Source organism: Neolamprologus multifasciatus, chromosome 1, assembly GCF_963576455.1.
Source record: "Neolamprologus multifasciatus chromosome 1, fNeoMul1.2, whole genome shotgun sequence".
In the NCBI taxonomy this organism is placed as follows: domain Eukaryota; kingdom Metazoa; phylum Chordata; class Actinopteri; order Cichliformes; family Cichlidae; genus Neolamprologus; species Neolamprologus multifasciatus.
Window position 1 is genome coordinate 5,257,242 of NC_140439.1, and position 16,619 is coordinate 5,273,860.

At 41.5% G+C, this 16,619-nt stretch overlaps 1 protein-coding gene across 5 annotated transcripts in view; it reads right to left on the reverse strand.

Moving 5' to 3' along the window:
- cemip (cell migration inducing hyaluronidase 1) overlaps positions 1-16,619 on the reverse strand; it is a 193,816-nt gene that overhangs the window by 58,107 nt on the left and 119,090 nt on the right. For all 5 annotated transcript variants that reach the window (XM_085165079.1, XM_085165070.1, XM_085165060.1 and 2 more), the window contains exon 11: positions 12,514-12,705. In XM_085165079.1, the coding sequence (XP_085021205.1) occupies positions 12,514-12,705 (192 nt within the window). The remainder of the gene's footprint in view (positions 1-12,513; positions 12,706-16,619) is intronic.

A 16,619-nucleotide genomic window follows, 5' to 3' on the forward strand; every position in this document is an offset into this window, starting at 1 on the left:
TCCTCAGCCTGCTGCAACCAAAAGGCAGCGTGCCCTTTTACTCCTCGAGCAGTTGCAAGTTTAACGGCCTATTTCTGTGGAAATGCAACTACTTCATCAATGTGGTATTTTCTTTCTTTTAGTCTGACGTTGCCCATCGCTTTTTGATGCCCAGTGCAGATCCCATAACACAGAGGCAGGTGCTTAATCAAGTCAAGCACAAAACAATTTGTGAAAACATCAAATATGCAGGAGAATCAGGGAGTTGGAAAAGGGATAGAGCCGGTGCAATTCCAATCATTACAGTATCAGTTTTTCCTACAAAGCCACCAAAAGAAATCAATAACATCATAATATCTATAGATGTAAAAAAGAAAGAAAGAAAGCATTAAATAAGAATCATCCTTAAGTTCACAGTGTTTTGTTTTAATTCAAAATAATAATAACAGCATCAACAAAGTGTTAAAACATTTAAAAAGATGTAGAAAAACAGCAATGAGTTAATCCTGTGGCTGCAGTAGTTCTTATCAGTTAACCCTTTAAGACCGACCATAGAACCAAGTCCGCCAGAGCTTATATTATATTTTTACATGCTGTGGAGCCATTTTTGGGAGCATTTGAAGTTGCTATACATCAATACAACCATTACAGCCCAAATTTTAATAATATGTCTGCATTAAGTGCATAGTAATTACATAAATTGCAAAAAAAGTGCAATAAACTACAAAAAAATTGAAAATCATTTTTGTTTTTTAACATATATTTCTAGTTAGAGAAATTTAAGAGGCTTATCCCTCAAAACTGTAAATACAAAAAAGTTGCACAAAATAGTTTCCCACCACAGGAAATTTATTTTAAGTGTCTTCATAGTTTTATTTTTGAAATACACCAATTTTTATATACTGCAGGAAAAACGAAAATAAATATTATAATGCAAATTTGCAAAAAAGCAGCATATGCATCAAAATAAACTATTTCCAGCAGTGCAATATGAGTCCTAAGCATCCCAGAAACGACACAGAAAGTCATAAAGTCAAAGATAACTTTTAAAAACACCAGTATAGGCTCATGAGGCCCTGATGGTAAAAAACTATATTTCCGCGAAAATGACGTCACTTCCGGTTTCGGGCAGGTCATGGCGGACATGCGATAGTTCACGCTGACATCTATTCCAACGTAGGAAGTGTTACGAACAGCTGATCGGATCGGCAAAGCGTGTTTCTGGAATATTATGTTTTTGTTGCTGCAAGTGCTTTTTATGCAGTTTTTGCAAAACTATATGTGGAAGGAAACTGTGACCGAGGACAAGCTGATGGCATAAGATGTAAGTACAACTCCTCCGGTTTCATATGCAAAAAAAATTATTGCGCTAGCTCACGTGGTTGCAGAGCTACCGGGATTTAAAAATCAAAACAGAGCGTGCCCGCTCCGACCGGCTTTAAAGGGTTAAAGGCAGGATAAAATAAAAGACCTTTTACAGGTAAGTCTTACAACCATACAGGCACAAACCCAGGTGTTTGCTTTAATGGCCTCTCTCTGAATTTTGTTCAGCAACAAGGTTAAAAATGCTAAATGGCCTGTATTTGTATAGCGCTTTACCACGGACACAACGACCAAGACTGTTGGAGCCGGGGTTCGAACCAGCAACCTTCTGATTACAAGATGAACGGCCAACTCTTGAGCCACGATCGCCCCATAAAGACTTTGTCTGCAGGTTACACCTTGACCAGTTTCCCAACATTCAAGAAGAAAATTCTCTGATCATGGCTTTGGGAATACCAGCACAAGTCACTATGCTGACTGATTCTTTGGGGGAAAAGGCAGGAGACCATTCTGCTGATCCAAGATGGACTCAGTCGCTGTGACTATGAGTTTGGGGCGTTTTTAATCAATGCCACCATGATAGTGTTTTTGAGTCAAATTTATTTGGAAGCCCATTTATGCTCAGACATGTAATCACTGTAATATTATTTGTCAGATACTTTCATGAAAAATGCTCCAAAGGTACCAACAGCAGGTAATAAACAACAACAAAGTGTTTCTGAGTTCTGCAATCGTTCTAAAACTCGAGCAAAAAACCCCAGAAGCGTCCCCCACACGTCACACTGGGCCTCATAGGCAAGCTACAATATTCTGTTTTTTGTAATTAAAATAAAGCCTTGGACCATTTATACGTCAGTAAAAAAGAAGTGAAGGAAAAAGCAAAAATTATCCCATGAAAAGCAGTGAGGAGTAGAAAGGACAACAAAATCAGAGTAAGTGGAAGACGGCTCTTAGAAACGATAACAGTTCTCGTCTGCCCTCCTCCACATACATATCCTCAACAACACAAATGTGCTGATTAGAAAAACTGAAGCCAAGCCAGGAAAAAAACTGTCAAAGAAATATTCAAGTGTGAAATCTGAGAGAGTGAGGATCATACACCCACACATGCTTAATCTCTTTCTCCACCTACTCCCTCCACCAGAGCAGCCGGAGCTTAAAAAGTACAAAAGAACGTTTTCATTCTGCTTTCATTCTGATTTAAAACGTCGACAGCCCAGACGTAAAGGTTTTACATCCCTGTTCTTTACAATGCAAACAAAAGAAGAGTTACTGAATGCTGCAAATTCTTCTGCATCACAAAGGGATGCGCTAAAGAGCTTTCACTTGTATTTGCTCAATAAAAAGCAGTACATCGTTTTAAGTTGGTTACCTGCAGCAGTACCGTATACTTCTTTGCGATCCCTTTGACGCTGTTGACTCCCAGATAGCACTTTGCACACTTTAGCCTAGTGACTGGTGATTGATGGGGGTCACTGCCAGCAGCATTCAGTGACTACTCACAATTAATCGTTTGCAGTTAGGACAGTCAGGAACTGTTCCCCTGAAGGAAAACAAGCCTCTTACCCCACTGGGAGAAACCCCAGTGTACAGGTCAATCGCCCCATCTCTCACTGAGGCAATTCCATGCTGGTAAAAGTCCAGCCCTGCTCCAGGAGACTGGTTTTTGAGTCCAAGGATCCACTGAAGTGAGCACAACGTTAACTCGTATCGTTCAACATCAGACACCAACTGGTGCTCTTACGTCACCAGAGCGATGAGTTGTGAGGAAGTTGTAGATTTGACCTCTGACTGCACGCTGGACCTGACTCCTACAACACCTCCTCCAGGTGATGAGCCAATGAGAAGGCTGCATCTCATAGACTTAGGCCAGACTTGAATCATATCTGTTATTAACCTCTGTCTCTCTTCCACAGCATGTCTTTATCCTGTCTTCCTTCTCTCACCCCAACCAATCACAGCAGATGGCCCCGCCCCTCCCTGAGCCTGGTTCTGCCGGAGGTTTCTTCCTGTTAAAAGGGAGTTTTTCCTTTCCACTGTCGCCAAAGTGCTGCTCATAGGGGGTCATATGATTGTTGGGTTTTTCTCTGTATCTATAAAACGCCTTGAGGCGACTTTTGTTGTGATTTGGCGCTATATAAATAAAACTGAATTGAATTGAATTGTGAGCTCAGAACTGGCTCCATGGTGGGGCCCTGTTAATCTTGTCCTGGGCACTATAGTGTGGTCATGGACTCAACTGAAGCTGCCAGGGGCAAAAGCCCCCTACAACATATCTCCTGTGATCACTGGGACACACAAACCCTTCCACCATGACTCAAGGAGGCATAATCGATATGCCTGTTAGAGCTGTCAAATGTTCAAATGATTGAAGTCACACTGATAAATAGCCTCAGGCTGTCTCGCTGTCTTTCTCATCTATCTCCCAGCTCTCTGCTGGGACAACAAAAACAACACTCTTCCTGTTTGTGTATAACCTCAAGGGTGGAGGACAAACTCGATTATCAGCGTGTGTTCAAAAATAGTGCTGCAAAGTGGCACGTGAGCAGGAATTAATGTAACAGATTATAGTCGTGCTGAGAGTGATAAGAGCTCTGAGGAAAAGCCTTGGGCTGGTAAAAGCAGGGCTTTCACTTTGGTTAGCAAAATAACAAGTGACGTCAGAGACCCAAGGAAAAAAGAGAGCGCTACTAGGTCTATATTTTTATGCAGCCACGCAGAAAAGAAATTCCAGCAGCTTCAGTGGAGACTTGAAAATAAATCTGTTAATACTGAAATGTAAACTTATTTTTTGGTGTGTGAATTAGTGTCAGGAATTGACAGGTAGGAAAGAAAATGCCATGCCAGTTTTAGCTTCTGCAAGCACCGGGGGCTTTTCTGAGGGACAAACAGGAGGGCTGACAAAGCTGACCTGAAGAGCTGTAGCATGTGAATGCAGCGAGACAGAAAGAAAAATAGTCTGGAAGTGAATGTTTTCATATCAGTATGCGTGATGGTATCCAAGTGTGTGTGTGCCAACATGAATGGGCTCAGTCAAGAACATACAGTCCTCCAGGATACAGGCTAAGACTTTTCCTTGGCCCTGAGTCAGACCAAACACCTTCCACCAACTCCCACACACTGCTATAGGCTGTCTCCACCTGGCCTCTATCATACTGCATATTTAGAAATACACACACACACACACACACAGAGGATGTGTTACCATCCCTTCACTTGGCTTACATTCATTTCCTGATATCTTTTTCTAACTCTAGTTCCCTAGTGATGAACTATCCTTACTCTGGCAAGTCTTGATTTAATGATTTAACCTACCATAGAACCAAGTCCGCCAGAGCTTATATTATATGTTTACCTGCTGTGGAGCCATTTTTGGGAGCATTTCAAGTTGCTATACATCAATACAACCATTATAGCCCAAATTTTAATAATATGTCTGCATTAAGTGCATAGTAATTACATACATTGCAAAAAAGTGCAATAAACTACAAAAAAAATTGAAAATCGTTTTTGTTTTTTAACATATATTTCTAATTAGAGAAATTTAAGAGGCTTATCCCTCAAAACTGTAAATACAAAAAAGTTGCACAAAATTGTTTCCCACCACAGGAAATTTATTTTAAGTGTCTTCATAGTTTTATTTTTGAAATACACCAATTTTTATACACTGCAGGAAAAACGAAAATAAATATTATAATGCAAATTTTCAAAAAAGCAGCATATGCATCAAAATAAACTATTTCCAGCAGTGCAATATGAGTCCTAAGCATCCCAGAAATGACACAGAAAGTCATAAAGTCAAACATAACTTTTAAAAACACCAGTATAGGCTCATGAGGCCCCGATGGTAAAAAAAAAACTACATTTCCACGAAAATGATGTCACTTCCTGTTTCGGGCAGGTAATGGCGGACATGCAAAAGTTCGCACTGACGTCTATTCCAACGTAGGAAGTGTTATGAACAGCTGATCGGTAGTGATGTGTGATACCACTGATTTCCTTTCCGATCCAATACCAAGTAATATCCAGGGTCGTATCGATGATACTGATCTGATACTTTGTACAGAAACTTATTTTATTTATTGTGTCTCAAATTATAGCATCATAATGATTACAGGACATCAGATTACTTGTTCTTATCACTTAATAATGCAGAGTTCATCATATAGAAATAAAAAACTGAAGTTGTGCTATTTGAACACGTTGCCTGCAGCACTAAAGGACTCTGTGAGAGACGTCTGTCTCGCCCTGGCAGCGCCTGTCCCTGTCCTCCTCTTCAGTTCGCCTCAACATAAGCTCGTCATATTCTGTGATATGATTTACTCTGAGGTGTTTGACAAGGTTAGTGATGTTGCCATAACCATACATGCCAACCCTCCTGACTTTTCCGGGAGAATCCCAAATTTCAGTGCCCTTCCCAAAAATCTCCCGGAGCCACCATTCTCCTGATTTTCCAGGACAACAAAATTGAAAAACCATATCGCAGAATTCAAAGCGCGGCCCAGCCAATTCCAGTTTCCAACAATGGCGGCAGCTACTTAGTTTTAATATTACTCTTATTTCTCTTTCTGGGTCACAAAAACTTTTAACATATTTTCAGGTGAGAATGTAGCTGTGTGAACTTCAAATACCTGAGCCGACACATCGTCTTCAAACCCCCGCGGTCTTTCATTACTCGGGTTAAACGTGATATATAAGTCACTTTGATAACTTAAAAATGTTATTGTTTGGCTTTTTCAGTGTTTTATTTGTTCGTGAGTAAATCAGTTTGGCTGAGATTAAAGTTATTAGATTAGATTAAATTAAATGTAACTTTATTAATTAAGGGTTCCTCCGGGGTTTTCACACAGCTGAATAAACGTCAAACAGAAACTAATTAAACAAAGTGTGAGACAGTCGAGAGTTTACGTCAGTGCCCGGTTATATTTTAGACAGCAAGGAGCAGACGGCAGTTTCACTCCACCGAGGGAGCTCGTGACGTACTACCCAGCTTTCTTTAGACCGCGAAGCCGGGTCCTCAGGTGGAAGCAGCCTCTGAATTTGGACACCCCCGCTGTTTCTGGGCCGGCCAATAATAACGGTGACATTTAACGTATTTTATCCGATAAATAAACACTGTAAGATGTATTTATCACCCCCCCCCAACAGACCTTTTGAATGTCCGCGCCAGGGGGTGGCGAGACATTTATACAGCCGTATTTCGCACATGACTATGAAAGGCGGAAGAGGAAGTAGTTCCTTTGAATGTAGACAATCCGAATGTTATAGTTTCTTTCCACTGTGCTCCTGTTAATGATAAACTACAAATTTACTCTAAATTACTAAAATATCGATATTTTAATGTGAGAATCGATTCTAGAACATAAATGATCGGTATCGGAGGAATCGATATTTCAGGATCGATCCGCACATCACTACTGATCGGATCGGTAAAGTGTGTTTCTGGAATATTATGTTTTTGTTGCTGCAAGTGCTTTTTATGCAGTTTTTGCAAAGCTATATGTGGAAGGAAACTGTGACCGAGGACAAGCTGATGACATAAGATGTAAGTACAACTCCTCCTGTTTCATATGCAAAAAACATTATTGCGCTAGCTCACGTGGTTGCAGAGCTACCGGGATTTAAAAATAGTTACGCAAAACAGAGCGTGCCCGCTCCAACCGGCTTTAAAGGGTTAAGCAATATGGAACTGTCCTCTATAAGGGAGGCAAGTCCTCACAAATACACAATTGTAGTGACAGGAGTCCTAGATAAATAAATACATACAATAAAAAAACAAAACAATAAATAGCAACTTCAGAGCATCAATAAAATGTCTTTTGTGGGTAAAAAACAGTTGATCTGTGCTAGCAGGTAAGCTAACATCAGAGAAAGTGAAGCCTGTGTGACCAAATGGACATTTGTGCATTAGGTTAAAACTACTGTGATGTGCATCAGCGAGACAGGACATTTAATTGGTGAAGCAAACTTCTTTTGGCTAACGTTAGCCTGATGGATCACAGGCCAGCTAATGTATCTAGGCTGGCTACGTTGTCTATACTCTGCATGATGATCTTGTAACTTGGCTGGCCATCAGAAGATTCACAGTACATAACCACATAGAGTTATACCTAACAATTACATAATCCGAGTGACTTTGTGAAGAAGTCCAGATGAACAGAATTAGCTTTTTGGAATTTCCTTACCTGGATGATCGAACATGTATCGAGACATTTTAACAGTAACAGTTAGTTGGCTAATCCTAGATTGACTGTTAGTGTTACTGCTACCAAATGCTAAAGTCTAATATGACTCCATGATAATAACTTACCTCTACAATAATCGTCAATATGGAGATAAATTAGCCAGCTAGCTGTAACTTAGCTACAGTGCAAGAATCTTGTGTGCAAGTCAACATTATTGTTGCAATTGAAGAACAATAGAGCAGGACAGACTCGTGCACATCTTATCATTTTCATTTTGTTTTTGTGGCCAGTGGAGGAAAAAATAGAAACAGAATGCTGACTGCAGTTTACTTAATGACTAGGTGTGACATGAATTATGCTAAATTATGGTTCAGTGGGAACAGTAAACTGGCACTTGGCAGTCTGAAAGCCTTCGTTGCCAGCTCAGGGTGTGTAGTGTACAAACTGGTCTGAGGGTCACTCTTGCTTGTGCTGTTGCTGCGCCACCAGTTAAATGTGACAAGTGACAACAACAGTTCCTAAAAGCTTTATATTGTGAGGCAAACACATTAGAGCACCAAAAATAATTAGTTGATAAAGTTATGCCACAGGATCACACCTGCCATAATGCCATTGGGTGCTCAGACCACACCTGAATCAGTTGTGCTAAGTCACTTCAAAAGAAACACCTTCTGATGGTAAAATGTTCACATTGCACTCCAATTGCTTTTGCTTTGAGATAAACCTGCATTAATGCACACAGCAGACACAAACGTGTGTGTGTATCTAAAGTGTGAAGAAGCTGCCTCAGTGTGTTAAAGCTGACCAGACTGCCTTGCAGTTACGAGAAATTGATTGAGGGTCCCTCACCTTATCCTTCAGTGATAAGTTTCCACTGGGCTCAGCCTTTTTTCATTAGGCTAGCTTCTTTCTTGTGGCTACAGCTCTCACTTTTCACCTTGTGGTACATTTGGCAGCCTTTTAAGTCTTTTAGTGCCATAAAAGTAAACGTAGTAACTTAGCAACACACTTGTCTTGATGCATTCTCAATCAATCCAGGTAAGTAAATCTCCAACAGTTGATTCTGTTCATCTGAAAACGCTACGTCCAGATGAACAGAATCAACTTTTGGAGAGTTAGCAACACACTTGTTTTTATTTTTCAATGTCGAATCAGTTCTGTCAAATCAAAAGAAGATGTGTGTTTATGACTGATGGTGAATGTTTACTTGGTACAAACCTCTTTCAGCCATTCACACAAACACATTTTTCTCAGCGTAGGTGCTTTCTATCATCCACACTCTGATAAACACATCAGGAGCACCTCAGCATCAGTGCCCAGGGATTCTCCTGTAACACATTACAGTTCCTGAATTCAGACATTTCAGGCGAATGTCTGAATTGTTCAAAGTACAACTTCCAGGCGGTTTCCCATCTAAATTACACTAAATGGGTTTGTTAATGATGCTAAATGCTGCAAATTTAAGATAGAAAGAGGCACCTATGTGCATGCATTATGGGAGTCTTCCAAAGTTTTTCTTTTCTGGAGAGATGTTTTGGATTATATGAGCCAATGGCTAAAGAATGATTTGCCCAGGTCATCAAGACTGTGCCTCCTTGGGAACAGTCTAAAAGTATGTAATGGGAGAACTAGTGGTTGGTTTAGTGACTGGGACCAGACTGACTCTCAGTTAGTGGAGAAATAAATAACTAAAAATGTTGACTGAACCAATGATGAACACTGACTGTGACCATGGAAGAATCTGTGACTTCGTTTCCAAAGACAAAGTGGAAACATAACTTCATGTGAACCAGATAGTGTATACTGGATATCTGACAGATGAATATTACCCAGTAACTTAGGCTACGTTCACTCTGCAGGTCTTGATGCTCAATTCCGATTTGTTGATCAAATCAGATTTTTTTGTCTGCTCGTTCACACTACAAATAAAATGTGACAGCAAACGCGCTCTAGTGTGAACGCTCAAAGCGGCCACATGCGCAAAAGAAGACGTCACACACAACGCGCTCTGTTTAGACCCAGAGCAACAGTATTGTTTGACTGATGGACCTTAATATAAAGACTTCAGACTTCACGTTTCCCAATTTTTGCTTTAAGTTATTTTGTTATTTCCATAATAATGTAAATAACCTAATAATGATCCTTATTGCTGTTTTAGAGGAGCGCTGCTTCAAAGGATAGTTGCTGATTTCTGTCAGAATCTGCAGATTATACAGAACAAATAAAATGTTCACGTTTCTCCAACGTTGTCTTCCCAACAGTTTCACTGGATGGACAGGAAGCGTTCGCGATGTCTTCTCCGGTGCTGATAATTGGCGTCTGTCTTGTGTCAGTGACGTAAAAGATGGATTTAATGTGACATGACCATCAAACAGCAGCTTTCTGAAACATCGGATATGTATCAGATTCATCTTCTTATGGCCTCTGACAGTGGACTCATCTCTGTGCTTGTCCTTCTTGACCTTAGTTCAGCATTCGATACTGTTGACCATAATATCCTATTAGAGCGATTAGAACATGCTGTAGGTATTACAGGTATTGCACTGCAGTGGTTTGTATCATATCTATCTAATAGACTCCAGTTTGTACATGTAAATGGAGAGTCCTCTTCACACACTGAGGTTAATTATGGAGTTCCACAGGGTTCAGTGCTAGGACCAATTCTGTTTACATTATACATGCTTCCCCTAGGCAGCATCATTAGAAGACATAGCATACATTTTCACTGCTATGCAGATGACACCCAGCTCTATCTGTCCATGAAGCCAGATAACACACACCAATTAGTTAAACTGCAGGAATGTCTTAAAGACATAAAGACTTGGATGGCCGCTAACTTTCTGCTTCTTAACTCAGATCAAACTGAGGTCATTGTACTCGGTGCTGAAAAGCTTAGAAATATGGTATCTAACCAGATTCTTACTCTGGATGGCATTACCTTGGCCTCCAGTAACACTGTGAGGAACCTTGGAGTCATTTTTGACCAGGATATGTCCTTCAACGCACATATTAAACAAATATGTAAGACTGCGTTCTTCCATTTGCGCAACATCTCTAAAATTAGAAATATCCTGTCTCAGAGTGACGCTGAAAAACTAGTTCATGCATTTATTACTTTCAGGCTGGACAACTGCAATTCATTATTATCAGGATGTCCAAAAAACTCACTGAAAAGCCTTCAGTTAATCCAAAATGCTGCAGCAAGAGTACTGACAGGGACTAGAAAGAGAGAGCATATTTCTCCTGTTTTGGCTTCCCTTCATTGGCTTCCTGTTAAATCCAGAATTGAATTCAAAATCCTGCTCCTCACATACAAGGTCTTAAATAATCAGGCCCCATCTTATCTTAATGACCTTGTAGTACCATATCACCCTATTAGAGCACTTCGCTCCCGCTCTGCAGGCCTACTTGTTGTTCCTAGAGTATTTAAAAGTAGAATGGGAGGCAGAGCCTTCAGTTTTCAGGCCCCTCTTCTGTGGAACCAGCTTCCAGTTTGGATTCAGGAGACAGACACTATCTCTACTTTCAAGATTAGGCTTCAAACTTTCCTTTTTGCTAAAGCATATAGTTAGGGCTGGACCAGGTGACCCTGAATCCTCCCTTAGTTATGCTGCAATAGATGTAGGCTGCCGGGGATTCCCATGATGCATTGAGTTTTTCCTTTCCAGTCACCTTTCTCACTCACTATGTATTAACAGACCTCTCTGCACTGAATCATATCTGTTATTAACCTCTGTCTCTCTTCCACAGCATGTCTTTATCCTGTCTTCCTTCTCTCACCCCAACCAATCACAGCAGATGGCCCCGCCCCTCCCTGAGCCTGGTTCTGCCGGAGGTTTCTTCCTGTTAAAAGGGAGTTTTTCCTTCCCACTGTCACCAAAGTGCTTGCTCATAGGGGGTCATATGATTGTTGGGTTTTTCTCTGTATCTATGAAGCGCCTTGAGGCGACATTTGTTGTGATTTGGCGCTATATAAATAAAATTGAATTGAATTGAATTGAATTGAATTCAGAACCACATACGAAAGTGACCCAGATTGGATTTGAAAATATCGGATTTGTGCCGTTTGCTCTGGGTCTAAACAGAGCGCGTTGTGTGCGACGTCTTCTTTTGCGCATGCGGCCGCTTTGAGCGTTCACACTAGAGCGCGTTTGCTGTCGCATTTTATTTGTAGTGTGAACGAGCAGACAAAAAATCTGATTTGATCAAAAAATCTGAATTGAGCATCAAGACCTGCAGAGTGAACGTAGCCTTAGTATTGGGTCAAATTTCCTTGCACTCTATGTCAGTGTCTTTAAACTGCCTTGTTATGTGTTAATGTTTTTATGTCTAATTCAATCAAATCTGAATGATTAAAAATGTTTTTGTGTGAGTCTCAGTCTTAATCTTAGTGGGTCAATGACCACGTCCTAGAGGTCAAGCCCCACTAGTTAAAATACCTGGATTCTCTCAGCATTTGGTTTTAGAACTGAAAATGTCTTGGATGAGGTGAAAGATAATTTAAAGAAGTCCAGCTGCCTTCTTTTAAGCTCTTAAGATTAAATTTCATGTAGATGAAGGATTTTTAGATTCTGTGAGGGCAACAGTCATAAAACGGACACATACTCTATTAACACAGGCGTCTGTTCAAATACACTTTGAGTTAATCGTTTAATGAAACTGAAGCAGTTGTCATTCGGAAAAATGAAAAATATTCAGTGTTCAAAACTAAACTAATGTGACTCTGGATACAATCAAAGAAGGGCATTCCAGTTTGTTCAGAGGTAATGACAGCTTACATTTTTAAGATTAGTTTCACTCGTTTCAAGGCAGTGGGACTGAGTCATGACGTACTTTTTAGTCAGTGGTTACTTCAAAAGTTCTGAAAGCAAGAACAGTACTAGTAACGGCTACAACTCTTTTTCCTGTCTATGTGCCACAGACTGAGTGAAAGCTGACATTTGACTGTGGTGCAGAATTCCCAGCAGCATAATTCCCGTCCTTACAGCCTGGAACTGCAGCACACTGTCAGCTGCTGCACTCTTACCTCTGACCTTCAACTGGTTGGATGCGCAGGTCGGACAGGGCAACAGTGTAAACTCTTCAGCCTGGTGCATTGAGTAGTCTGTACTGGCCACCACCACCCGATCCCCGGGCCCCCAGCCTGCGGGGTGGTCAGCCAGCTCCAGGATGCTGCTGTTTGACATCATGTCGATGGAAACAGAGGCCTGTGGACGAACTGCAGGGTGAGATGGAAACAGTTAGAAAATGCAGCAACGCTGACACACCCAAAATGTTATGCAATAAATATAGTCCTCACAACAAGTGTGTTAGCCAAGTTTGTCAATTATCACAGCAATCAGGAAAAAAAGAGGTAAAACTTGACCTCTGACCTCTAGCCTTGAGGTCGAGGTTACTGAGATTGATTCCTTATGGAGTTACTTAAACTTGGAGTAAACTTGACCTTCAGAATCAGCAGACTTTATAAGTCCCTGAGGAAATTTTGTGGGTTACAGTTGCTACAGTAACAGAAACTATTTAACAATACAATATGTTACAGATTTACACATTTAAGAAATAGCACAATATATACAAATCGCTCAGTAATAAATATCAAGGATTGACAGAGGTGATTATAACATTGACAGGAATATTACTGAGTAGAAAAGCGTGTGTGCAAAGAGGGTGTAACTGCTGCAGTGTTTACAGCGTGTTAGATGGAGGAGATGTGCAGGTAGAAGGCCACGCGCAGGAACGCTCTCCTGTGTTGTTCAGTGGTAATCTCAGTCTCTCACTGAACAGTCGCTGAGATTAGGACTAAGCTGAGGTTTCGAGCAGATGCACCTGTGGTATCAGTTTCAAAGTCCTGTGCTGCTCCGTTCTCAAGTCATTCACAAACTTTGGCATCCACACGGCCTCTGCCCGCTCAGCAGGATGATGACAAATCGGCCTTTAACTCAAAACTGTATATGTGAAGCTGAGGCTCTTATGTAACTCCTTGAATTCTGAAAGGCCTCAGAAATACTTCTACCACTACCAAGGTAATCATCCTTCCCTGTCCTCACACTTTGACAATGAAGTGTTCTCACACTGGAGGTCTGCAGCTGGGCTCCTGTCAGGAAAGGGATTCGTTCTGATTGGTGTCAACATTAAAGATTTCACATTATATTGTCACCTGGCAATTAATTCACAATACATCTGAGGGGACGTCAACGAGTAACACAATGGCATGAGCAGCGTAACAAATTACTCTCTACAGAGTCAGTATTTCCTGATGAACAAACTAACGAGAGACTGCAGCGTGTTGTGCGCTCTGCTGTGAAGGTGATTGGCTGCAGACTCCCATCTCTGCAGGACCTGTACACCTCCAGGACTCTGGGGCGTGCAGCTCGGATCTCAGCTGACCTTCTCACCCTGGACACAGTCTGTTTGACCTGCTCCCCTCAGGCAGGAAGCTCCGGTCCATTCGCACCAGAACTTCTCGCCATAAGAACAGTTTCTTCCCCTCTGCTGTTGGAACAATAACCGTATGACTGTTCCCACCACTAACATGTATATATATCTATCTGCTTAGCACTTTTAAATTAAATTTTATGTTTATTTAAGTGTTTGTTTTACAGTATGTTTGCACTAAGTACTGAAGCTAATGTTGTAAACCTGCTCAACATTTGGCGATAAAACCCTGATTCTGATCCTGACACTTGTGGTCACACATGGACCCTGTATAGACACCTTATAAATGTCCCTGAAGGCTGATGATATGGTTTTACAGAAGAATGGTATGGTGTGTAAATTCAGCAGTGATCTTTAAGTCAAATAACTTAAAATGTTGATGGAGGTGAGGCTGTGGTAAGAAGGACAGTGTTTTGATTTACACGCAGCTTTTCCGCTGCCCTCTTCACACACACCACACAGCTCTCCACCAGGACCCGGCCGCTACCTAAACAGGGAAGGAGCGGTTGGTGTGATGGCTGACAGCTGTGCCAGTCGGCCTCCCCTGGCACTGCCCCCATGAACATACTGCTCCACCCCTTCCCTGCAGCTGAGCCACAAACCACACGCCACCACTGGCACACCAGGTATGATGGAAGAAGTGACGGAGGTCAAAAAAGCTTTTGGCAGCAGGCTGTAAACATGCCTTTTACTGGTGTAAGTTTGGGCATTTTGAGACAGGAGTCTGTGAGGACTAAAACACTTTCTGAACCAACCTTAAGAGTCATTAGAAGAACTGCAGATTTTGGACGTTCTGTGTTAGCTTTTCCCGCCCTGCACGTCCCTGCTTGTAATGGTAAATGGACTGGTTCTAATATTGTGATTTTTAGCTGAGAAACAACTGAGTCTTTAAAGTTATGAAAGCACTTATTAACCAGAATAAATCTTTTCCTGAGATCACATCCTCAGCTCAGAGAAAAAAGAATGACAGCTAGCCTACAACTGTAGTCAGTGTTGGGGAGTAACGGGATACATGTACCGCCGTTACGTATTTAAAATACAAAATATGAGTAACTGTATTCCGTTACAGTTACCGTTTAAAAAGGTGGTATTTAGAATACAGTTACTTTGTTGAAATAAATGGATTACACGGCGGTACTTCCCTGTTTCATATTGTGGCGGGTCAGGACTGTTTGGGTTTTGTTTGACAGCTACGTTCTGTTGTTCCAGGCGGCAGCGTTACGGTTGCCATGGTTACAGGGTGACGCTCTCTCTCTGCGTGTTTCCTGGGTGAGAGAGCGCCTGTTGTTGTTGTGCTAAGCTAACAGGCAGAATGCTACAGGTATAGCTCTAAAGAATGTAGCATCATGGGCAGTGTAGTCCGTGCTGCAGGGAGAATGGACTGCCATACACGTTATGTGTCTGTGAGCGAGGGAGGGAGAAAAAGGAAAAGTACGAGCTGTCATCGAGCAGAAACGGGAGCTGGAAGCATGTAAATATAATAATAACCACTGCAGCCAAGAAGAGAGCCTGACGAGCCCAGCTGTAAGTAAGCTATTAAGACTCGACTGTACACCGTGTTCGTGTTTTCCTCTGAAACAATAAGTTCTGTTGGAGCAGCCTTTCAACGCCTCTCTCTGTCTCTGCTAGCAAAGTTGACCCAGACAACAAAGTAAAGCTAGTTTTCGGCTACGAGCCGATACAGAACCCACCGTATTAGCCAGAGGTCCCTTTACTACGGTTCAGAGCCGCGGACCTTCAGTAACAGTAATAAATCACAGCAATAGTACATTCATGTAGTTGTAAACAGCATGATAATATATTAAGTAATCCGAAGTATTCAGAATACGTTACTCTCATTGAGTAACGTAACGGAATACGTTACAAAATACATTTTGAGGCATGTATTCTGTAATCTGTAATGGAATACATTTTAAAAGTAACCTTCCCAACACTGACTGTAGTTTAATGTGGGAGCGTGTTTGTGGGGTAAATCACAGAGTGTACAGAGTGCTTGTAGCCACTGTCAAACTTGACAAAAGACAACACTCGAAAGCCCATCTCTATATAACGAAAATATAGGGACAAGTCCAGACAAAGGACTGTAAATCTCTGCACAGATGGAGCTCCATGCATTCCAATCATAGCAGCCCGCCCCCACAGAACATGTTCTCTGAAGCACAACAAGATTGTATGTCTATATAGACCCACTGTATTCAGCTGCTCATTAACACAAAGATGTGATGAGCCAATCACACGACTGCAACTCAATGTGACATGTGGTCAGCAGCCCTGTTGAAGTTCAAACAGACCATCAGAATGGGGATGAAAGGTGATGAGGACTTTAAATGTGGCTTGTTTGTTGGTGCCAGATGGCCTGAGTATTTCACAATCTGTTGATCTGCTGGGACAGCGAGTTCTCTTGTTGATAAAGAATGGTCTAAAACAATAAAAATATGCAGTTAGCCACAGTCGTTTCAGTGAAATGAGACAGAGGTCTGAGCAGAGCGGCCAGAATGATTCGAGCTGTTAGCAACAACACTTTAGCCCAAATGACCATTTGTTACAACCAAGCTATGCACAAGGGCTCTAAACACAATATGTTGATGTCCTCTTCACTGACCGCACTGGGTGCTACGCCTGTAAACAAAAAGGGGAAACTGGGGCTACAGCTTGCATGGGGAGCAAAACTGAACAACATAACATTGTGAGTTTAAATTT